This window comes from Macaca fascicularis, chromosome 13 (genome assembly GCF_037993035.2).
Source record: "Macaca fascicularis isolate 582-1 chromosome 13, T2T-MFA8v1.1".
NCBI classification, from domain to species: Eukaryota; Metazoa; Chordata; class Mammalia; order Primates; family Cercopithecidae; genus Macaca; species Macaca fascicularis.
In genome coordinates this window covers 1793261-1816476 of record NC_088387.1, presented here as the reverse complement: position 1 = coordinate 1816476, position 23216 = coordinate 1793261, and the positions used below count along the sequence as shown (strand labels likewise).

General features: G+C 51.8%; 1 protein-coding gene across 6 annotated transcripts in view; it reads right to left on the bottom strand.

Moving 5' to 3' along the window:
- The window catches only part of CNNM4 (cyclin and CBS domain divalent metal cation transport mediator 4), a 61586-nt gene that overhangs the window by 16422 nt on the left and 21948 nt on the right, over positions 1-23216 (bottom strand). For 2 of the 6 annotated variants that reach the window (XM_005575004.5, XM_074011006.1), the window contains exons 2-6: positions 8647-8790; positions 8173-8307; positions 6620-6789; positions 6180-6276; positions 4714-4776 (exon numbers count right to left, since the gene is read on the bottom strand). In XM_005575004.5, coding sequence (XP_005575061.4) covers positions 4714-4776; positions 6180-6276; positions 6620-6789; positions 8173-8307; positions 8647-8790 — 609 coding nt within the window. Of the gene's footprint in view, positions 1-4713; positions 4777-6179; positions 6277-6619; positions 6790-8172; positions 8308-8646; positions 8791-18705; positions 18782-23216 lie in introns of those variants that run through there. The other 4 variants (XM_005575003.5, XM_074011007.1, XM_074011009.1 and 1 more) reach the window with 3 other exon arrangements.

Here is a 23216-nt window from a genome sequence, read left to right as displayed (position 1 = left end):
TATGTGTGTCTGTGGGTGTGTATATCTGCGTGTGGTATCTCACTGTGTGTCTCTGTGTGTGTGTGTGTGTCTGTGGGTGTGTATATCTGTGTGTGGTATCTCTCTGTGTCTCTGTGTGTGTGTGTGTGTCTGTGGGTGTGTATATCTGTGTGTGATATCTGTCTCTGTGTGTGTGTGTCTCTGGGTGTGTATATCTGCGTGTGGTATCTCTCTGTGTCTCTCTGTGTGTGTGTGTGTCTGTGGGTGTGTATATCTGTGTGTGATATCTCACTGTGTGTCTCTGTGTGTGTGTGTGTCTGTGGGTGTGTATATCTGTGTGTGGTATCTGTCTCTGTGTGTGTGTGTGTCTGTGGGTGTGTATATCTGTGTGTGATATCTCACTGTGTGTCTCTGTGTGTGTGTGTGTCTGTGGGTGTGTATATCTGTGTGTGGTATCTGTCTCTGTATGTATGTGTGTCTGTGGGTGTGTATATCTGCGTGTGGTATCTCACTGTGTGTCTCTGTGTGTGTGTGTGTGTCTGTGGGTGTGTATATCTGTGTGTGGTATCTCTCTGTGTCTCTCTGTGTGTGTGTGTGTCTGTGGGTGTGTATATCTGTGTGTGATATCTCACTGTGTGTCTCTGTGTGTGTGTGTGTCTGTGGGTGTGTATATCTGTGTGTGGTATCTTTCTCTGTGTGTGTGTGTCTGTGGGTGTATATATCTGCGTGTGGTACCTCACTGTGTGTCTCTGTGTGTATGTGTGTCTGTGGGTGTGTATATCTTCGTGTGGTACCTCACTGTGTGTCTCTGTGTGTATGTGTGTCTGTGGGTGTGTATATCTGTGTGTGGTATCTGTCTCTGTGTGTATGTGTCTGTGGGTGTGTATATCTGTGTGTGTTATCTGTCTCTGTGTGTGTGTGTGTCTGTGGGTGTGTATATCTGCGTGTGGTATCTCACTGTGTGTCTCTGTGTGTCTCTGTGTGTGTGTGTCTGTGGGTGTGTATATCTGTGTGTGGTATCTCTGTGTGTGTCTCTGTGTGTGTGTGTCTGTGGGTGTGTATATCTGTGTGTGGTATCTCACTGTGTGTCTCTGTGTGTCTCTGTGTGTGTGTGTCTGTGGGTGTGTATATCTGTGTGTGGTATCTGTCTCTGTATGTATGTGTGTCTGTGGGTGTGTATATCTGCGTGTGGTATCTCACTGTGTGTCTCTGTGTGTGTGTGTGTGTCTGTGGGTGTGTATATCTGTGTGTGGTATCTCTCTGTGTCTCTCTGTGTGTGTGTGTGTCTGTGGGTGTGTATATCTGTGTGTGATATCTCACTGTGTGTCTCTGTGTGTGTGTGTGTCTGTGGGTGTGTATATCTGTGTGTGGTATCTTTCTCTGTGTGTGTGTGTCTGTGGGTGTATATATCTGCGTGTGGTACCTCACTGTGTGTCTCTGTGTGTATGTGTGTCTGTGGGTGTGTATATCTTCGTGTGGTACCTCACTGTGTGTCTCTGTGTGTATGTGTGTCTGTGGGTGTGTATATCTGTGTGTGGTATCTGTCTCTGTGTGTATGTGTCTGTGGGTGTGTATATCTGTGTGTGTTATCTGTCTCTGTGTGTGTGTGTGTCTGTGGGTGTGTATATCTGCGTGTGGTATCTCACTGTGTGTCTCTGTGTGTCTCTGTGTGTGTGTGTCTGTGGGTGTGTATATCTGTGTGTGGTATCTCTGTGTGTGTCTCTGTGTGTGTGTGTCTGTGGGTGTGTATATCTGTGTGTGGTATCTCACTGTGTGTCTCTGTGTGTCTCTGTGTGTGTGTGTCTGTGGGTGTGTATATCTGTGTGTGGTATCTGTCTCTGTGTGTATGTGTCTGTGGGTGTGTATATCTGTGTGTGTTATCTGTCTCTGTGTGTGTGTGTGTCTGTGGGTGTGTATATCTGCGTGTGGTATCTCACTGTGTGTCTCTGTGTGTCTCTGTGTGTGTGTGTGTCTGTGGGTGTGTATATCTGTGTGTGTTATCTGTCTCTGTGTGTGTGTGTGTCTGTGGGTGTGTATATCTGCGTGTGGTATCTCACTGTGTGTCTCTGTGTGTCTGTGTGTGTGTGTGTCTGTGGGTGTGTATATCTGCTTGTGGTATCTCTGTGTGTGTCTCTGTGTGTCTCTGTGTGTATGGGTGTCTGTGGGTGTGTATATCTGTGTGTGGTACCTCACTGTGTGTTTCTGTGTGTGTCTGTGGGTGTGTATATCTGTGTGTGGTATCTCTCTGTGTCTCTGTGTGATTGTGTGTCTGTGGGTGTGTATATCTGTGTGTGGTATCTGTGTGTCTCTGTGTGTATGTGTGTCTGTGGGTGTGTATATCTGTGTGTGTTATCTGTCTCTGTGTGTCTGTGTGTCTATGGGTGTGTATATCTGTGTGTGGTATCTCACTGTGTGTCTCTGTGTGTGTGTGTGTCTGTGGGTGTGTATATCTGTGTGTGATATCTGTCTCTGTGTGTGTGTGTGTCTGTGGGTGTGTATATCTGTGTGTGGTATCTGTCTCTGTGTGTATGTGTGTCTGTGGGTGTGTATATCTGTGTGTGGTATCTGTCTCTGTATGTGTGTCTGTGGGTGTGTATATCTGTGTGTGGTATCTCACTGTGTGTCTCTGTGTGTGTGTGTGTCTGTGGGTGTGTATATCTGTGTGTGGTATCTGTCTCTGTGTGTATGTGTGTCTGTGGGTGTGTATATCTGTGTGTGGTATCTGTCTCTGTATGTGTGTCTGTGGGTGTGTATATCTGTGTGTGGTATCTCACTGTGTGTCTCTGTGTGTGTGTGTCTGTGGGTGTGTATATCTGTGTGTGGTATCTCTCTGTGTCTCTCTGTATGTATGTGTGTCTCTGTATGTGTGTCTGTGGGTGTGTATATCTGTGTTTGATATCTCACTGTGTGTCTCTGTGTGTGTGTGTGTCTGTGGGTGTGTATATCTGTGTGTGGTATCTCTCTGTGTGTCTCTGTGTGTATGTGTGTCTGTGGGTGTGTATATCTGTGTGTGGTATCTCTCTGTGTCTCTGTGTGTGTGTGTGTCTGTGGGTGTGTATATCTGTGTGTGGTATCTGTCTCTGTGTGTATGTGTGTCTGTGGGTGTGTATATCTGTGTGTGGTATCTCTCTGTGTCTCTGTGTGTGTGTGTGTCTGTGGGTGTGTATATCGGTGTGTGGTATCTGTCTCTGTGTGTATGTGTGTCTGTTCGTGTGTATATCTGTGTGTGTTATCTGTGTGTCTCTGTGTGTGTGTGTGTCTGTGGGTGTGTATATCTGTGTGTGGTATCTGTCTCTGTATGTAGGTCTGTGGGTGTGTATATCTGTGTGTGGTATCTCACTGTGTGTCTGTGTGTGTGTGTCTGTGGGTGTGTATATCTGTGTGTGATATCTGTCTCTGTGTATGTGTGTCTGTGGGTGTGTATATCTGTGTGTGGTATCTCTCTGTGTGTCTCTGTGTGTATGTGTGTCTGTGGGTGTGTATATCTGTGTGTGGTATCTCTCTGTGTGTCTCTGTGTGTGTTTGTGTCTGTGGGTGTGTATATCTGTGTGTGATATCTCACTGTGTGTCTCTGTGTGTGTGTGTCTGTGGGTGTGTATATCTGTGTGTGGTATCTGTCTGTGTGTGTGTCTGTGGGTGTGTATATCTGCGTGTGGTATCTGTCTCTGTGTGTGTGTGTCTCTGGGTGTGTATATCTGTGTGTGGTACCTCACTGTGTGTCTCTGTGTGTGTGTGTCTCTGGGTGTGTATATCTGCGTGTGGTATCTGTCTCTGTATGTATGTGTGTCTGTGGGTGTGTATATCTGTGTGTGGTATCTGTCTCTGTGTGTGTGTGTCTGTGGGTGTGTATATCTGCGTGTGGTACCTCACTGTGTGTCTCTGTGTGTGTGTGTGTCTGTGGGTGTGTATATCTGCGTGTGGTACCTCACTGTGTGTCTGTGTGTATGTGTGTCTGTGGGTGTGTATATCTGCGTGTGGTACCTCACTGTGTGTCTGTGTGTATGTGTGTCTGTGGGTGTGTATATCTGTGTGTGATATCTGTCTCTGTGTGTATGTGTGTCTGTGGGTGTGTATATCTGTGTGTGATATCTGTGTATGTGTGTCTGTTGGTGTGTATATCTGTGTGTGGTATCTGTCTCTGTGTGTGTGTGTGTCTGTGGGTGTGTATATCTGTGTGTGGTATCTGTCTCTGTGTGTGTGTGTGTCTGTGGGTGTGTATATCTGTGTGTGGTATCTGTCTCTGTGTGTGTGTGTGTCTGTGGGTGTGTATATCTGCGTGCGGTACATCACTGTGTGTCTCTGTGTGTGTGTGTCTGTGGGTGTGTATATCTGTGTGTGGTATCTGTCTCTATGTGTCTCTGTGTGTGTGTGTGTCTGTGGGTGTGTATATCTGTGTGTGGTATCTCACTGTGTGTCTGTGTGTGTGTGTGTATGTGTCTATGGGTGTGTATATCTGTGTGTGGTATCTGTCTCTGTGTGTCTCTGTGTGTATGTGTCTATGGGTGTGTGATCTCAAGGACTAAGAGACCTTTGGGGGCCCCTTCTAGAGCTGAGGCAGCAAAGCTGCCCAGAAATTGGGCCCCAGCCAAGCAGAGCCACTGAGGTCGGAGCCACTGAGGTCGGGCGGCCAACACTGAACAGGTGGCACCCGGTCCCTGCGGGGAGGTTAATGCAGCCGCAGTGTGCAGGCTCAGGCAGCAGGCAGCAGCGTGCCCCTCAGCCATGCCACGTTACCTGTGAGCCAGCAGAGCAGGGAGTTCCGCTTGCCAGGCGGACACCCGACCTGGACTGAAGGCACTGGAGCAAAAGAGAAGGTCAGTGATGGGCACAGTCAGGAGACAGGACACGGAGCCACAGGCACAGGACAGAGGCAGACCTGACGGGGCCAGGCTGCTTTGGGCAGAGACGGGCCCAGTGGAGAAAGGGACGTGGCTCTGATGGGAAGGGTGCTCAGGGCACAGCAATGAGCCCTGTGCGGAGATGGGCAGAAGCTGGCTGAGTATGCCCAGTCATCTCCACTCCCTTCTGGCCACACTAAGTGGGAACAGAGAGACTACGGGTGGAGGGACCAGGCCTCCGAGGCTTCGTTGCACAAGCAGTGCCTGGGGGAGGCCTCCCGTGCCTGCCCGCCCTTCTGAACGAGATTTCCTCAAGCTGAACAGAGAACAGCTGCTCTTGGAGGCACAGGAAGTCCTCCCCAGGCCTCAGGCATCTGGCAGGGTCCACCTGCTCAGAGCCCCTCTCTGGGGCCCTGTCTGTCCCCTGCCCAGGGAGCCTGCCATGCCCCACTCATCTGGTGGAGGGGCCGACGACACGGTGGGTAAGCTGAGCTGGGTGTCAATATTCATGGGTGCCCTACCCCCATGCCCCCTCGGGGTCCTTTCTGTCAAAGGACAATGAGGCACAGCACAGAGCTGCTCTGGGAACTGCAGCATGTACCCCACTGGCGTGGCCTGTTCTCCAGCACCAAAGTGGACTTTCTCTCTCTACCCTGCAGCAGCCTCGCCCCAGGACCCAAGGCTGGAGAGGAGCGAGGAGATGAGCTGGCGAGGCCTGGGCCTGCAGGGCTTTGTCTGCGGGGCTCTGCGGGGAAAGCCTGAGCCACTCAGCACCGGAGAGGGCACTGGGGCGGCCAGAGCGGCGCGTCCCCACACCTTCCATCACACCTCTCAGGGGGTGCCCAGTCTCCCTTCTGTCTGTCCCCAGGGCCCTTTATTCCATCGGAGCTGACCTCTAACCAAAACCCAGTAGCCGCGTCCCTCGGAAAGCCAAACCCATCTGCAGCCTGCCCTGGCAAACAGGCCCTCGCCTGGCTCCTGACCTCAGGCACTTTGGACGCCCAGACTCCCCTCCTGTCCTCAGGAGCAGGGCCCTGGGCCTTCCTCCCCACAGGCCTCCTCCCCAGGCAGACTGGTCTCCTCACCACCTCTGGACATGCCCTCCACTGCCTCCTGGCCTTTGCTCTAAAATCCCTCTCTCCTCTCTTCCCCTCCGGTTTCTGGACTCCATCCAAAGGGGCAGCTCCCTCCGCTCCTCCATACCACCCACTCCAGGCCCTGGCGGCTCCCACCTCACAAGCCTCCCTCGGCCCCAGCCAACTGGCTATGAGCTCTCGGGCCCACGCTCAGTTCTGGTGTCTGTCCACGGCTCCCCAGCTGCAGGGGGCCAGAGTGCAGCACAGACCCTGCCCAACAACTCACCAGAGGGGACCGAGGTCAGGGCCATAGTCCCATAGTAGGAAAAGGCGCCCGTCTCAAACTTCATGTTCTCCTTCCCTGCCTCCACCTCCACCTTCCCCTGAAAACACACAGGGCTGGGGTTAGAGACAGAGTGAGGGAGGAAAGAAAGGATGAGGCAGGATGGGGAGTAAGGAACAAGGGATGGTGGGGCAGGAGGAAGGGCCGGTACTGGAGCCCTGGAGAGCTCAGGGGCCTGACCTGTGGGATTAAGGGAGAGCACAGCCTCTCCTTCATCCTGTCAGGGAGAGCACAGCCACGTGGGGCAGGTGGGGCTCGAGGGCAGGCGGCAGGCTCCCCAGGCCGGGAAGCCATGCACCTCCGCAGCAGGTGGGAAAGAGGGCCCGAGGGGTGCTGCGGTGCCAGGGGGAGCAGGCGGCAGGCCCAGGGCTGAGTGGGCTCACCTGCAGGATGAGGATGAAGTAGTCGGCCGGCTTATTTCGGGTGTACAGGTAATGGCGGGCGTAGTACTTATTATGCTCATCAAACTTGAGTTCCTGAATGACATCTGGGTACTTGAGCAGCCGCAGCAGGATCTTCTCTGATATCAGGGAGGGGCTAAACTGGGGGACCTCTGTAGGAGGACAGAGAGGAGACCTTACACGGGGCTGGCCAGGTGGCCCTAAAGCTCGATCACTGTTGTGCGTCCACCCCAACCACAATAGCCGTGCTGTGATCAGACTCCCTCCCTGCTCGGCCGGCCCTCAGTTCTGTATCTCCCTGGGGAGGGAGCACGCTTGGCTTCTGACTGGATGGACCCGAGGCTGCCTGCCTGCCTGCCCGGGCTTGAACAGTGGCTCCTACAAGAATAGCACGTGACCTTGGGCAAATTATATAACCCGCATCTCAGTTTCCTCATCTGTAATATGGGGGTAAAAGCTTCACAGGGTGGTTGTGAGGGCGAATGGGATAGCACGTGGACAGCGCTTAGTATATGTGACTATAATTATTGCATCAGCATCGATATCCCACAGGAAAAATAATGGAGAGGGAATTACCATCCCTTTAGCAAGTAAGGGGTGGGAAGGAAGATTAATTGGGTGGGGTGGGGGAGGGGGCAGGGAGGGCAGAACAGAACCTGTCACCCAAGTCCCCAACGGAGCTTTGAATCAGGGCGGAAAAGAGAAATGTCTCTGAACTAGAGGTGAATTCCTGCAGGAACCAGCACACGTCTGCAGAGGGGAGGGCTGGAGAGATGAGAGCAGAGCTGGACGCAAGCTCCTCAGAGTGGGTGAGCGCACGAGGGGTTCAGCCGCACCCAGCAGACCTGCAGAAGGGGAAGGATCCCTTCTTCCCATTCCACAAGCCCTGATGGGCCTGGCCAGCCTAGGGGCCCACCTCAGTAGTTATTTTCTTTTTTGTTGTTTTTGAGACAGAATCTTGTTCTGTGGCCCAGGCTGAGTGCAGTGGCGCATTCAGAACTCACTGCAGCTTCAAACTCCTGGGCTCAAGCGGTCCTCCCACCTCAGCCTCCTGAGTAGCTGAGACCACAGGCATGCAACTGTCCCATCCCACAGCCTCCTGAGTAGCTGGGACTACATGAGGGCACCACCCTGCCTGGCTTTTGGATTTTTTGTAGAGATGGGGTCTTGCCATGTTGCTCAGGCTGGTCTCGAACTCCTGGGCTCATGCAATCCTCCTCCCTTGGCCTCCCAAAGTGTTGGGATTACAGGTGTGAGCCATAGTGCTTAGTCATTATTTCCCAAACTATTAACTATAATAACCGGGATGCTTCCTAGAAGTTTGCAGTAGCTGCCCATTAATGGCAAACGAATCGCAGGGAGATCCCCGGGGGTGGAGTAGGCACCTGGCCCCTTCCAGGGGTGGCTGTGTTGTCTCTGCACCCCTCACCTGCTGCAGCCCTCGTCCTATGAGGGGAAAGTAGCCAGAGACCCAGGACTTCTCCCCCTGTGACCGTATTTCCACCAAGACCGGAAGGTCCTCCTCACGCTCCTACCTGTGGCTAGGAAGCGATGAGCAGCCAGGAGGAGCTGCGGGGAGATTTTCACTTTGAGCTCACTGTCCGTATCCTTGAAGGCGGAGAAGTCGCGCTTGTTCTTCTCAGACACCCGCTTCCGGCTTCGGTTGTCAGCTGCCGGACGAAGAGCGTGGAAATGAGAACACAGACCCCAGAGGACTCAGGAAGAGACCCGCCCCGCAGCTCCTGCTCTCCAGCCCCTAGTCCCACGCAGGAGCAGCGGGCTCTGGCTGGCAGGTCCCCAAGGCACAGAGGCCAAGGGTGAAGGTAGCCTCCGGGCAATGCTCTCAGTAACCTGCTCCCTGCTCACCGCGGCCAGTGCAGGGCACCTGGCCACCGGGCCTCGGGATGCTAGGCCTCCTGTGTCCTGCACTATGGCCCTTCCAGCTAGGGACACCAGGCTTCGATCCAAGCAGGAAAGGGGTCCTGAGCCCTGTGGAGGGCTGGACTCACTGTACATGTCGGACTCATCCAGGATCTCCGACTTGATGATCTCCTCGATCACGTCCTCCAGGGTGACCAGGCCCAGGACCTCGTAGAAGGGGTCGCCCTCACCCTCGTTGTTTACCTTCTGCACGATGGCCAGGTGGGACTTCCCTGTGGGCCAAAGAAGCAGGTCAGACAAGAGTCCAGAGGCCAGTCATGAGACTCCCTCAACCAAAACATTAATTCTAGATGTAGGGTCATAGGTCACCAGGATGGGGTCATGGCGGTTTTTCTCTTTTGCAACTTTCCTGACATTTCTACTACAAACGGACATTGCTTTTATGAAAAGGAAAACTAAAAGTAATTTTTAAAAGCATTTCGTTAAGGACTGCTTTTTTGTTTTTCTCTTTTTTTGTGGGGGAAGGACAGGGTCTAGCTCTGTTACCCAGGCTGGAGTGCAGTGGCACAATCATAGCTCACTGCAGCCTCCAACTCCTGGGCTCAAGAGATCCTCCCACCTCAGCCTTCCGAGTAGCTGAGACCACAGGTGTGCTCCACCACGCCCGGCTAACTCTTTTATTTTTTGTAGAAATGGGTCTCACTATGTTGCTCTGCCTGGTCTCAAACTCCTGGCTCAAGCAGTCCTCCCGTCTCAGCCTCCCAAAGTGCTGGGGATACAGGCATAGGCCACCATGCCAGGCCAGGACTACTTGTTTAAATAGGATAAAAATGAGGGCCGGGCATGGTGGTTCAAGCCTATAATCCCAGCACTTTGGGAGGCCGAGGCGGGCGCATCATGAGGTTAGGAGACCGAGACCATCCTGGTTAACATAGTGAAACCCCGTCTCTACTAAAAAAAAAAAAAATACAAAAATTAGCCAGGTGTGGTGGCGGGCACCTGTAGTCCCAGCTACTCGGGAGGCTGAGGCACGAGAATGGCGTGAACCCGGGAGGTGGAGCTTGCAGTGAGCCAATATTGCGTCATTGCACTCCAGCCTGGGTGACAGAGCGAGACTCCATCTCAAAAATAAATAAATAAATAAATAAACAAATAGGATAAAAATGGCAGCACTGGGAGCGGTGGCTCACACCTGTAATCCCAGCGCCTTGCGGGGCTGAAGCAGGCAGATTGCTTGAGGCCAGGAGTTTGAGAGCAGCCTAGACAACATGGTTGTCTCTACTAAAAATACAAAAATTAGCCAGGCAAGGTAGTACACACCTATAGTCCCAGCTACTCGGGAGGCTGAGGCAGGAGAATTGCTTGAACCCAGGAGGCAGAGGTTGCAGCGAGCCAAGATCGCGCCACTGCACTCCAGCCTGGGCAACAGAGCAAGACTCTGTCCCATAAAAAAAAAAAAAAAAAAAAGAAAAAAGAAAAAAAGACCCTGCCTGGTGCCTCTTATCAGGGGCTTCTGGGACTCTTGGGGAGGGGAAAGACCCAAACTGACAAAGGCACAGAGCGGCCAAGCGCTGTGATTAGGTGGGGCAGAGACTACAGTCAGAGAGGGGCCACCCCCTCAACCCAAAGTGAGGGAAGGAGGCTGAGGTGGGACAGGACCCTCCACAGAAACCCTGTGGGGTGGTGGGTCTTCCCAGACCCGTTTTTGAAGGCCACACCCTGCTCTTATGGCCCCAACCCCAGCGAGTGGCAACAGGGGCCAGCCAAGAAGGGCCGGGTCCACAGTCTAGGTGGGATGAATCCTGTGTGCCGTGCCCTACTCGCAGGAGCGCAGGTTTGGAGCAGCCTAGGAAGAAAGGCCCCGGAAATCTGGGAAGGTCAAGTCAGGGTCTTCTGCAGGGCTTCCCCTTCACAGTCCAAGCGCCTCGCTCTGGGGACTAAAGAACTCATCCTAAATGCCCTCGGTGGAGGATGTTTGCCAGGTCTTTCAGGCCACAGAAAATCCCCCAGCCCAAGATGGGCTGTCACAACTTCTAAGGGCCTCTTAGGGAGAACAGAGAGAATGCAAGATCTCATGACTAAAGTAAAAATTCTCACAATACACCCCACGTGATGGGGCCGAGCACTGCGTTGTGAAAGCTTTTCACACACATGCCGGGGCAATGATATATGTATTTCCCACTACAGGTTCTGGTCGAAAAACGTTTAGCGCATTGCCAGACAGAGCCATGGCTGGACTCGATTGAAAATTCCCTAGTATCGGCCGGTCGCCGTGGCTCACGCCTGTAATCCCAGCACTTTGGGAGGCCGAGACGGGCGGATCACGAGGTCAGGAGATCAAGACCATCCTGGCTAACACGGTGAAACCCCGTCTCTACTAAAAAATACAAAAAACTAGCCGGGCGAGGTGGCGGGTGCCTGTAGTCCCAGCTACTCGGGAGGCTGAGGCAGGAGAATGGCATGAACCCGGGAGGCGGAGCTTGCAGTGAGCTGAGATCGTACCACTGCACTCCAGCCTCGGCGACAGAGCCAGACTCTGTCTCAAAAAAAAAAAAGAAAAAAAGAAAATTCCCCAGTATCGGCCGGTTGCTGTGACTCACGCCTGTAATCCCAGCACTTTGGGAGGCCGAGGCAGGCGGATCACGAGGTCAGGAGATCGAGACCATCCTGGCTAACACGGTGAAACCCCGTCTCTACTAAAAATATCAAAAAAAAAAATTAGCCGGGTGTGGTGGTGGGCGCCTGTAGTCCCAGCTACTCTGGAGGCTGAGGCAGGAGAATGGCGTGACCCTGGGAGGCGGAGCCTGCAGTGAGCTGAGATTGCGCCACTGCACTCCCCCTGGGAGACGACGAGAGTCTGCCTCAAAAAAAGAAAAAGAAAAAAGAAAATTCCCCAGTATCTTCCTAGAGATGAGCCAACAAGTTCATGAGATCTGTGAGGCCCTCCAGCAGGGCGGCAGCGGGCCAGGCCAGGACCCCGGGGTCTGTCCCCAGGCCTCTGTACCTGCTGTAGGCTGTCCATACAGGAGTGCCCTCGAGAAAGACAGTGCCTGGAAGGGCCTGGGCATCCAGCTAAACGATGTCACCACATGGGGATGGGAATTAAAGCAAGGCAGCTTTGACAGGCTGAGTATCCCTTATTCCTCACTGGGGAGCAGAAGTGTTTCAGATTTCTGATTATTTTTGGATTTTGGAATATTCACAGAATATACACCATTGAGCACCCCAAATCTGAAAATCTGAACTACACAACGCTCCAGCGAGCTTTTCTTTTGAGCATCATGTTGGTACTCAAAAAGTTTTGGATTTTGGAGCATTTGGGATTTTGGATTTTTGGATTCGGGATGCCCAACCTGTACCCCCTTTCAGATGGGCACCCTCTAAAAAGCCTGGTAATGCCCAGTTATGGCAGAGGATGGGGAAGACAGACAGGCCCTCACACGTATCTGGTTGGTGGCCAGGTAAAAGGGTACAACATTTCAGGGGGCCAGTTGGTCAGGATGTCACAAAATCAAGGGTTCCTAACCTTGGACTTGGAAGGTCCACTTCTAGGAACTTACCCTAGGGAGAGGCAACTTTCACAAAAGACACAAGAGAAGGGGGCTCTTGGCAACATTCTTTTTTTTTTTTTTTTTTTTTTGAGACAGAGTCTCGCTCTGTCGCCCAGGCTGGAGTGCAGTGGCGCAATCTCGGCTCACTGCAAGCTCCGCCTCCCGGGTTCACGCCATCCTCCTGCCTCAGCCTCCTGAGTAGCTGGGACTACAGGCGCCTGCCACCGCGCCCGGCTAATTTTTTGTATTTTTAGTAGAAACGGGGTTTCACCGTGGTCTCGATCTCCTGACCTTGTGATCCGCCCGCCTCGGCCTCCCAAAGTGCTGGGATTACAGGCGTGAGCCACCGCGCCTGGCCGGCAACATTCTTTTTAACAGCCCTAAACCAGAAACAACCTAAAGAAATAGCGGCAGGTCACAGGCACTCAAAAGGGGCCACAGCTACTCAAGGCAGAACATGGCGGAGGTGGATGAATGAAGTGCGGAACGAAATCCAAAATACGCTATTAGTGAAAGAGTAAGTCACAGATCGGAATGCATGGAGCCACCTGCTTGCACAGAAACAAAGCGGGTGTGTAGGCTTCAACTGCCCTGGAAGTGTCCGGAAGCAATAAGAGTAGTCGCCTTTGAGGGTATTTGGAGTTTGGGAAGGAGGCTATTATACCTCTCTGTATACCCTTCCATATTGTTATATTTGATGGGCATATTTTACTTTTATAATTTAAAAACAAAACAGACAAAATTAAGGGGGAAAACAAAATTAAGAGAAGAAAGAGAAGCTGGTGAGAGTCTCCAGGGTGGACAAGGGCCATCTGTGCCTTCCAGTGCCACAGAGCGAGCCCCAGGGAATGGGGGTGTGTCCTTTGACAAGGTTCAGTGAGCAGAACCTGGTTCAGACCCCCAAAGTCAGAAAACAACCTCCCCACTACATTCACATCCCTAATTACTCCACAGGCTCAGACCAAATCCTGATCAATGAAACGTTCCCTCACAGCGAAAGGCTGGTGGCCTCTCTCTTTATTTTTTTTGAGACAGAGTCTCGCTCTGTAGCCCAGGCTGGAGTGGCCCAGGCTGGAGTGCAGTGGTACAATCTCAGCTCACTGCAACCTTCACCTCCTGGGTTCAAACGATTCTCCTGTCTCAGCCTCCTGAGTAGCTGGGTGCGCACCACCATACCCGGCTAATTTTGCATTTTTAGTAGAGACGGGGTTTTGCCATGTTGGCCAGGCTGGTCTCGAACTCCTGACCTCAAGTGATCCTTCTGCCTCGGCCTCCCAGGGTGCTGGGATTACAGATGTGAGCCACCGCGTCCCGCCTGGCAGCCTCTCTTAAAGTGGAAACAGCCCTGCTGCCGATGAGATGAGCTGATTCCCTGAGCAGGGTCTTAATACCACTCTTAGTCCCCCGCCTCCTCTCTGAGGCCCCTTGGTGGGATCCACTGCTGTGTGTGTGCACCCTCGGGTGGCGGCCAGCCGCACGACAGGCACCTTGTAGGTGTGCAGCCCTGGGCACCGTGTACACGTGCACCCCTCCTCTGCAAGTTGAGCTTTGGGCACCAGCTGATGACTGGCCAACTGGGGTTCCGTACGGAGGTTCCAGCCTAAGGGGCCAGTCAGTCACCCTCTGCAGGGTGAGCTTTGGGTCCCTGAGCTGTTTTTGCTTTTTTCTAATTTGTCTGTCCAGAGGGGACATCTTTTTGTCCTGGTAGAATCTTCCCCTCCCCGGGCCAAAGACCTCTGGTCAAGGTCACCAACGACCTCTCATGGTGGAGTGTTATTCTCAGATGACCTGCTGACCAACAGTCACTCCCTCCTTTCCCCCGGAAGCCCCTTCTGCCCTCCCAGTGCTCCTGACCTCAGGGGGCCGCTGCTTTTCCCTGACCACTTAATGCTGGAGAGACTCAGAACTCAGTCTGTACCCCTGGTCCCTTGCCTAGCAACTTTAAATACAAGTGTACAAGTGTCCCAGATAAATCTCTGCAGCCCTGTCCTCTCCCGTGCCCTCCAGATTCCTCTATCCAAGTGCTGCCTGACGTCACTAATACCTTGAAATTAACGCAGCCAAAACCCAGCTCATGCCCATCCCCCCAACACTCCTGTCTCCCTTCAGGGCAGCTCTGTCCCAGTTACCAGGCCCACGGGACAGTGAGCCCGACCTCCTCTTTCTTTTTTTTTTTGAGATGTAGTCTTCCTCTGTCACCAGGCTGGAGTACAGTGGCGCAATCTCAGCTCACTGCAACCTCCACTTAGCAGGTTCAAGCGATTCTCCTGCCTCAGCCTACCAAGTAGCTGGGATTACAGATGCTCACCACCAGGCCCAGCTAATTTTTTCTATTTTTTAGTAGAGATGGGGTTTCACCCTGTTGGCCAGGCTGGTCACGAACTCCTGACCTCAGGTGATCCATCCTCCTCAGCCTCCCAGAGTGCTGGGATTACAGGTGTGAGCCACCGTGACCGGTCCCTCCTGTCTGTCTTTGTGCCTCTACAACCATTTGGCAGGAGGAGAAAAGTAACCAGTGAGGGGAAGGGGAGCGGGGAAGAGGAAGGGAGGCCGAAGATGGAAAGAATCATTGTAGATTTGAGTAGTTTAGAAGTTTCTATACTTCGGAAATTACTGCTAACTGATTTAACATCTAAAACAAGAAGATTGGCCGGGCGCGGTGGCTCAAGCCTGTAATCCCAGCACTTTGGGAGGCCGAGACGGGCGGATCACGAGGTCGGGAGATCGAGACCATCCTGGCTAACATGGTGAAACCCCGTCTCTACTAAAAAAATACAAAAAACTAGCCGGGCGAGGTGGCGGGCGCCTGTAGTCCCAGCTACTGGGAAGGCTGAGGCAGGAGAATGGCGGGAACCCGGGAGGTGGAGCTTGCAGTGAGCTGAGATCCGGCCACTGCACTCCAGCCTGGGCGGCAGAGCGAGACTCCGTCTCAAAAAAAAAAATAAAATAAAATAAAAAAATAAAACAAGAAGATCAATTTAGAACTTATATTTAGGATTCTCATTGTATAAATTCTAATAAAATTGTATTGTGTGTGTGTGTGTGTGTGTGTGTGTGTGTGTGTTTGAGACGGAATCTCACTCAGTGCAGTGGTGCGATCTCGGCTCACTGCAATCTCCACCTCGCAGGTTCCAGTGATTCTCCCACCTCAGTCTCCTGAGTAGCTGGGATTACAGGCACCCACCATCACAATCGGCTAATTTTTTGTATTTTTATTAGAGACGGGGTTTCACCATGTTGGCCAGGCCAGTCTCGTGCTCCTGACCTCAAGTGTTCAGTCCGCCTCAGCCTCCCAAAGTGCTGAGATTTCAGGTGTGAGCCACTGCGCCTGGCCATAAAATTGTGAGGTGGTTGTTGTTGTTGTTTGAGATGAAGTTTCACTCTTGTTGCCCAGGCTGTAGTGCAATCGATCTTGGCTCACTGCAACCTCTGCCTCCCAGGCTCATGAAATTCTCCTGTCTCGGCCTCCCAAATAGCTGGTATTACAGGTGCCCGCCACCACGCCCAGCTAATTTTTTATATTTTTAGTGGAGACAGGGTTTCACCAGGTTGGCAAGGCTGGTCTTGAACTCCTGACCTTCAGGTGATCCACCCGCCATGGCCTCCCAAAGTGCTGGATTTCAGGTGTGAGCCACAGCGCCCAGCCCATAAAATTGTATTTTAATGAGCTACCTTATGTTATTATTGGTGTCTATTCAATTGGCTGATTAGACTTTGGGGGTGGCGTCGGCTAGGTGCAGTGGCTCATACCTGTAATCCCGGCACTTAGGGAAGCTGAGGCGCATGGATTACCTGAAGTCAGGAGTTCGAGACCAGCCTAGCCAACATGCTGAAATCGTCTCAACTAAAAATACAAAAAATTAGCTGGGTGTGGTGGCAAGCGCCTATAATCCCAGCTAGTCAGGAGGCTGAGGCAGAAGCATCATTTGAACGCAGGAGGCAGAGACCCACTCCACTGTACTCTAGCCTGGGCAAAAGAGAAAAACTTCATCTAAGAAAAAAAAAAGCACGAAAATTAAAACAATACATCTATAGCTGAAAATCCACATTTTTCAAAGTAGTCCTTAGTCAATGAAAAATGATTGAGGAAATACAGCAAAATGTTAGTATTTCCTTGAGCCACATAAAATTGCTGATGTTCAATTATATTTTACCAAAACCAGCAATTCATGTGGCTTAATCTATGTATGGGAGATTCAGGATGGTTTCTATTTTCTTTTTATACTTTCCTATATAAAAATTCCAAATTTTTCATAATCAATAGTATTAAATTCTTTCTTTCTTTTTTTTTTTTTTTTGAGATGGAGTCACTCGCTCTGTTGCCCAGGCTGGAGTGCAGTGGCATGATCTCACCTCACTACAACCTCCACCTCCCAGGTTCAAGCAGTTCTCCTGCCTCAGCCTCCTGAGTAGCTGGGATTATAAGGATGTGCCACCATGCCTGGCTAATTTTTGTATTTTAATTTTTTTTTTTTTTTTTTTGAGACAGAGTCTCACTCTGTTGTTCAGGCTGGAATGCAGTGGTGCGATCTCAGCTTACTCCAACCTCCACCTCCCCGGATCAAGCAATTATCCTCTCCCAGCCTCCTAAGTAGCTGGGACTACAGGCACAGGCCACCATGCCAAGCTGATTTTTGTATTTTTAATAGAGACAGGGTTTCACCATACTGGCCAGGCTGGTTTCGAACTTCAGACCTCAGATGATCCACCCACCTCAGACTCCCAAAGTGCTGGGATTACAGGCATGAGCCATTGCGCCTGGCCAGATTTTTGTATTTTTAGTAGAGATGGGGTTTTACCATGTTGCCCAGGCTGATCTCTAAAACCCGACCTCAAGTGATCCATCCACCCACCTCAGCCTCCCAAAGTGCTGGGATTACAGGCGTGAGCTACCATGCCCGGCCAATAGTATTAATTTCATAATCAGAAAAAAAAAAAAAAACACATTCATTAGGCCGGGCACAGTGGCTCACGCCTGCAATCCCAGCACTTTGGGAGGCCAAGGCAGGTGGGGAGGTCAGGAGTTCGAGACCAGCCTGACCAACATGGAGAAACTCCATCTCTACTAAAAATACAAAGTTAGCGGAGGGTGGTGGCACATGCCTGTAATTCCAGCTACTCAGGAGGCTGAGGCAGGAGAATCGCTTGAAGCCAGGAGGTGGAGGTTGCGATGCGCCGAGATCGTGCCATTGCACTCCATCTTGGGCAACAACAGTGAAACTCTTGTCTCAAACAAACAAACAAACAAACACATCCATTAAATTAACTTTAAAAAAAAACTCTAGGCCGGGCGTGTTGGCTCACGCCTGTGATCTCAGCACTTTGGGAGGCCAAGGAGGGTGGATCACGAGGTCAGGAGTTCAAGATCAGCCTGACCAACATGGTGAAACCCTGTCTCTATTAAAAATACAAAAATTAGTCAGGCACGGTGGCACGCATTTGTAATCCCAGCTACTCAGGAGGCTGAGGCAGGAGAATCACTTGAACCTGGGAGGCAGAGGTTGCAGTGAGCCAAGATTGACCCACTGTACTCCAGCCTGGGTGACAGAGCGAGACTCCATCTCGAAAAATTAATTAATTAATTAATTAAGAATTAATCAAATAAAATAAAATTCTAATACCGCTTCCTCTGGGACTTCAGGGTTCCTGAGCCTTCCCAAGTACTTTCCAAGCACTGCAAGAAAGGGAGACCCAGAAAGAAGGTGCCTGGCACCCTGGCTGTCTCCACCGTCTTCTCCAGGCTTTGCCTGGCGGCATGCTTGCCCACTCTGTCCTTCAGCGACCTCTGTCCAGCAGCAGCCAGGTGGGACCATGCCCTCCGCAGTCAGAGAACAGCATGTGAGGCCTCCAGAAACCCCGGATGGCTGGGCAGACCACAGGTGCCAGTCTCAGCCTCCCTCACGGCTCCCTCACAGCTGGCGCAGGTGCAAGGAGTGAGGATCCCAGCCCCGCCTGAGTCCCTCACAGCCCCTCCTGCTCCCCAGCCTCCGTGTCACCTCTTTATCCTTCTGCCCTGGGCTCAAACATGAGCCCTCGGTGCCCATGCCGGCTCTTAGGGCCCTGGACCCCGACCCATTTCTTTCCTTCACAGCTCTGTGCCATTGGCTGACCAGCGTCTATCTCCCACCGACCAGGCTGCAGCCCAGTGAGGCCTGAGTAGTGCCCTCACTCCTCGCCAGGCTACCCCAACCCCTCCCACCGTGCCTGGCACAGCAGGTGCTCCACACCCCTGCTGGATACAGAAAGGATGGCCCCGCCCTGCACAATGCCCCTTTTAGCAAACTGCTGTGTCCTCCTTCCCCGCCCTCCATAAAAAAGACTTTACAGTCCCTCAAAGCCCTTAAGAAAAACATATTACAGGTGCCGGGTTACAAAGTCCACAAGGGCCCTGAGAGGGCCCTACTCACCAGCTCCAGCTGCCTTTTCTCGTGGGGAAAAGCCAGGGGCCCCAGAACAGACCAGGGATTCCCACCACCCGAGAAGGAGTCCTCTGCATCCTACTCACTGAGTCTCCCAGGAAGGTCCAGCCTCTGAGATCCCAGGGGCCCAGGATGGTCCCGTGCTCTCAGGACCTCCCACGGGAGAGGTGCGGACTGGGCTGACTGAAAGCCACAGGCTTGGGCCCTGGGTCCACACCTGCAGACGGCTGAGCACCCTGATTTCTTGGCGATTCTCTGCGCTTTCCTCCCTTCACCCAAGCTCCCGCAGGATTAAGCTGGCTATTAATAGTGCTGACCTCAACCGCCGGGATGAGTGGTGGCCAGCCCAGCAAGAAGGCAGAGCCAGGGCAGGAGAGGAACCAGCCAGAGTGACAAGCCCCTGCCCTCTAGCCTCAGGGAGGGCAGCCAGGCTCATCCGTAATCCTAAGCAGGGCTCATCTGTGTTGCTCCCTTTCTCCCAGAGACACAGCTGGCAGTCAGCACAGTCAGTCCAGGCAAAGGCCAGAAGACCAGAAGGCTGCCGTGGCCCAGCAGGCAGGCCATACGCTCTACACTCGCTAGGCTTTGAGACGGAGTGAGACCCTGTCTCAAAAAAAAAAAAAAAAAAAAAGATTACAGTGATTAAAACAGTGCAGTACTGGACCAGGCGCAGTGGCTCATACTTGTAATCCCAGCACTTTGGGAGGCCAAAACGGGCGGATCACTTGAGATCAGGAGTTCAGGACCAGTCTGGCCAACATGGTGAAACCCCGTCTCTACTAAAAATACAAAAATTAGTTAGGCGTGGTGGCACGGGCCTGAAATCCCAGCTACTCAGCAGGCTGAGGCAGGAGAATCACTTGAACCTGGGAGGCAAAAAGTTGTAGTGAGCTGAGATCACACCACTGCACTCCAGCCTGGGCAACATAGCCAGACTCTGTTTCAAAAACAAACAAAACCAAAACAGTGCAGTACTGGAGAGAACAATGGGATTTATTTTATCAAATTTTTTTAGACAGGGTCTCATTCTGTCACCCAGGCTGCAGTACAGTGGCACGATCGCAGCTCACTGCAACGGTGACTTCCTGGGCTCAAGTGAACCTCCCACCTCAGCCTCCCAAGTAGCTGGGACTACAGGTGCATGCCACTAAGCTCAGCTAATTTTTTAAAAGGCAGGGCACGGTGGCTCATGCCTGTAATTCCAGCACTTTGGGAGGCCAAGGTGGGTGGATCACGAGGTCAGGAGATCAAGACCATCATGACTAACACAGTGAAACCCCACCTGTACTAAAAATACAAAAAATTAGCCGGGCGTGGTAGCAGGCGCCTGTAGTCCCAGCTACTCGGGAGGCTGAGGCAGGAGAATGGCATGAACCCAGGAGGCGGAGTTTGCAGTGAGCCGAGATCGGGCCACTGCACTCCAGCCTGGGGGACAGGGCGGGACTCCGTTGCAAAAAAAAAAAATTTTGTAGAGATGAGGTCTCACTATGCTGCCCAGGCTGACCTCAAACTCCTGGGCTCAAGCGATCCTCCCGCCATGGCCTCCCCAAATGCTGGGACTGTAGGTGTGAGCCACCGCGCCTGGCTTCTGGACAGAAATAAGCTTCAACAAATTGCGAATACTGAATATATTAAATCTGGTATATTAAACTGTGGGAGAAAAGAGAGATTACTCAATGAAAGGTATTGGGCTAACTGCTCCAAAGTCACTGTTTTATACCAGACTTATAAATCCATAAGAAAAATCACTAGCTTAATTTTAAATAGAAATACAATAAATACAAACAAAATCTAAGGAAATACAAATTTTCAAAATGAACTTATTTTTTACCTATCATATTAGCCAAGATTTCAGAGATTGGTACTCTCAGTGTTGGCAGGAGAACTACCTACCGCTGGAAGTTCAATTTTTTTCTTCAGAAATTTGGCAGTATGTGCCAAAATGTAAAATGTGCAAGACCTTGGACTCTGCCATTTCTCCCAATCCTAGGAAGTGACCTTAACAAAGGAAACACCCAGGCCAGCATGCAAGGTGTGCCCAGGAGGGCCTGCCAATGTTGTTTGTAACAATATTGCAGGACTTTTAAAACGGCTGACTCAGACATGAATTGATCTCAAGAGATGGTGATTCGGCCGGGCGCGGTGGCTCACGCCTGTAATCCCTGCACTTTGGGAGGCCGAGGCGGGCGGATCACGAGGTCAGGAGATCGAGACCATCCTGGCTAACACGGTGAAACCCCGTCTCTACTAAAATACAAAAAAAAAAAATTAGCCGGGCGCGGTGGCGGGCGCCTGTAGTCCCAGCTACTCGGGAGGCTGAGGCAGGAGAATGGCGCGAACCTGGGAGGCGGAGCTTGCAGTGAGCCGAGATGGTGCCACTGCACTCCAGCCTGGGCGACAGAGTGAAGACTCCGCCTCAAAAAAAAAAAAAAAAAAAAAAAAGAGAGATGGTGATTCACTATTTGTGTAACGTAAAAAGTTCCAAAACAGTAGAGTAGGAAGGACTGCTGGTTTTCTTCACTTTTGCTTAATGCATTTTATACTTAACATATGCTATTTTTTATTTTAATCTTTTTTTTTTTTCCTAGACAGAGTCTCGCTGTGTCACCCAGGACTGGAGTGCAGTGGCGCAATCTCGGCTCACTGCAAGCTCCGCTTCCCGGGTTCACGCCATTCTCCTGCCTCAGCCTCCCAAGTAGCTGGGACTACAGGCGCCGCCACCACGCCCGGCTAGGTTTTTGTATTTTTAGTAGAGACGGGGTTTCACCGTGTTAGCCAGGTTGGTCTTGATCTCCTGACCTCGTGATCCACCCACCTCAGGCTCCCAAAGCACTGGGATTACAGGCGTGAGCCACCGCGCCCGGCCTGTTTTTACTCTCCTAATTAGAAACTATTTTCATATTGCGAGGGAAGCAATATGGTTTGTTGCTGACTTGGTAGAAGAAAATACACCAAAATATCCACATTTTGGATGATGGGATAAGAGGGACTTTTTTTTTTTTTTTTGAGACAGAGTCTTGCTCTGTTACCCAGGAGGGAGTGCAGTGGTGCGATCTCGGCTCACTGCAACCTCCGCTTCCCAGGTTCAAGCGCTTCTCATGCCTCAGCCTCCTAAGTAGCTGGGATTACAGGCCCCCGCCACCATGCCCAGCTAATTTTTTGTATTTTTTAGTAGAGACAGAGTTTCACCACGTTGGCCAGGTTGGTCTGGAACTCCTGACCTCATGATCCGCCCGCCTGGGCCTCCCAAAGTGCTGGGATTACAGGCATGAACCACCTCCCCTGGCCATGTGACTTCCATTTCTTAATCATTTTCAACTTTTCTAAAAGTTTCTATAATATATTACTTTTTAAGAACTTTTTTTTTTTTTTTTTTGAGACAGAGTCTCGTTCTGTCACCCAGGCTGGAGTGCAATAGCGCAATCTCAGCTCACTGCAGCCTCCGCCTCCCAGGTTCAAGCAATTCTCCTGCCTCAGCATCTCGAGTAGCTGGGATTACAGGCACGCGCCACCATGCTTGGCTAATTTTTGTGTTTTTAGTAGAGAGGGGGTTTTGCCAGGTTGGCCAGGCTGGTTTCAAACTCCTTACCTCAGGTGATCCGCTCACCTCAGCTTCCCAAAGTACTGGGATTACAGACATGAGCTGCCGTGCCATGCCTATCTTTACTTTTTTTTTTTTTTTTTTTGAGACGGAGTCTCGCTCTGCCGCCCAGGCTGGAGTGCAGTGGCCAGATCTCAGCTCACTGCAAGCTCCGCCTCCCGGGTTCACGCCATTCTCCTGCCTCAGCCTCCCGAGTAGCTGGGACTACAGGCGCCCGCCACCACGCCCGGCTAGTTTTTTGTATTTTTAGTAGAGACGGGGTTTCACCGTGTTAGCCAGGATGGTCTCGATCTCCTGACCTCGTGATCCGCCCGTCTCGGCCTCCCAAAGTGCTGGGATTACAGGCTTGAGCCACCGCGCCCGGCCTATCTTTACTTTTTAAAAATTATTTTTATCTTTTTTTTTTTCCCTTGAGATGGAGTCTCGCTCTGTCACCCAGGCTGGAGTGCAATGGCGCGATCTCAGCTCACTGCAAGCTCCGCCTCCCGGGTTCACGCCATTCTCCTGCCTCAGCCTCCCGAGTAGCTGGGACTACAGGCGCCCGCCACCTCGCCCGCCTAGTTTTTTGTATTTTTAGTAGAGACGGGGTTTCACTGTGTTAGCCAGGATGGTCTGGATCTCCTGACCTCGTGATCCACCCGCCTCAGGCTCCCAAAGCGCTGGGATTACAGGCGGGAGCCACTGTGCCTGGCATTTTAATCTTTTTTAAGAGACAGGGTCTCTCTCTGTTGCCCAGGCTGGACAGCAGTGGTGCAATCATATCTCACTGCAGACTAGAGTTCCTGGGCTCAAATACTCCTCCCACCTCAGCCTCCAGAATAGCTGGGACTACCAGCATGTGCTACCACGCCCAGCTAATTTTTTGTGTTTTATTTTTTGAGACAAGGTCTCATTCTGTGGCCCAGGCTGGAGTGCAGAGTGACAGGATCACAGCTCACTGTAGCCTAGGCCTCCTGGACTCCACTGATCCTCCCACCTCAGCCTCCCAAGTAGTTGGATTACAGGCCATCATGCCCGGCCAACTTTCATATTTTTTGTAGAGATGGGGTTTCGCCGTGTTGCCCAGGTTGGTCTCAAACTCTGGGGCTACAGGAATCCTCCTGCCTCAGCCTCCCAAAGTGCTAAGA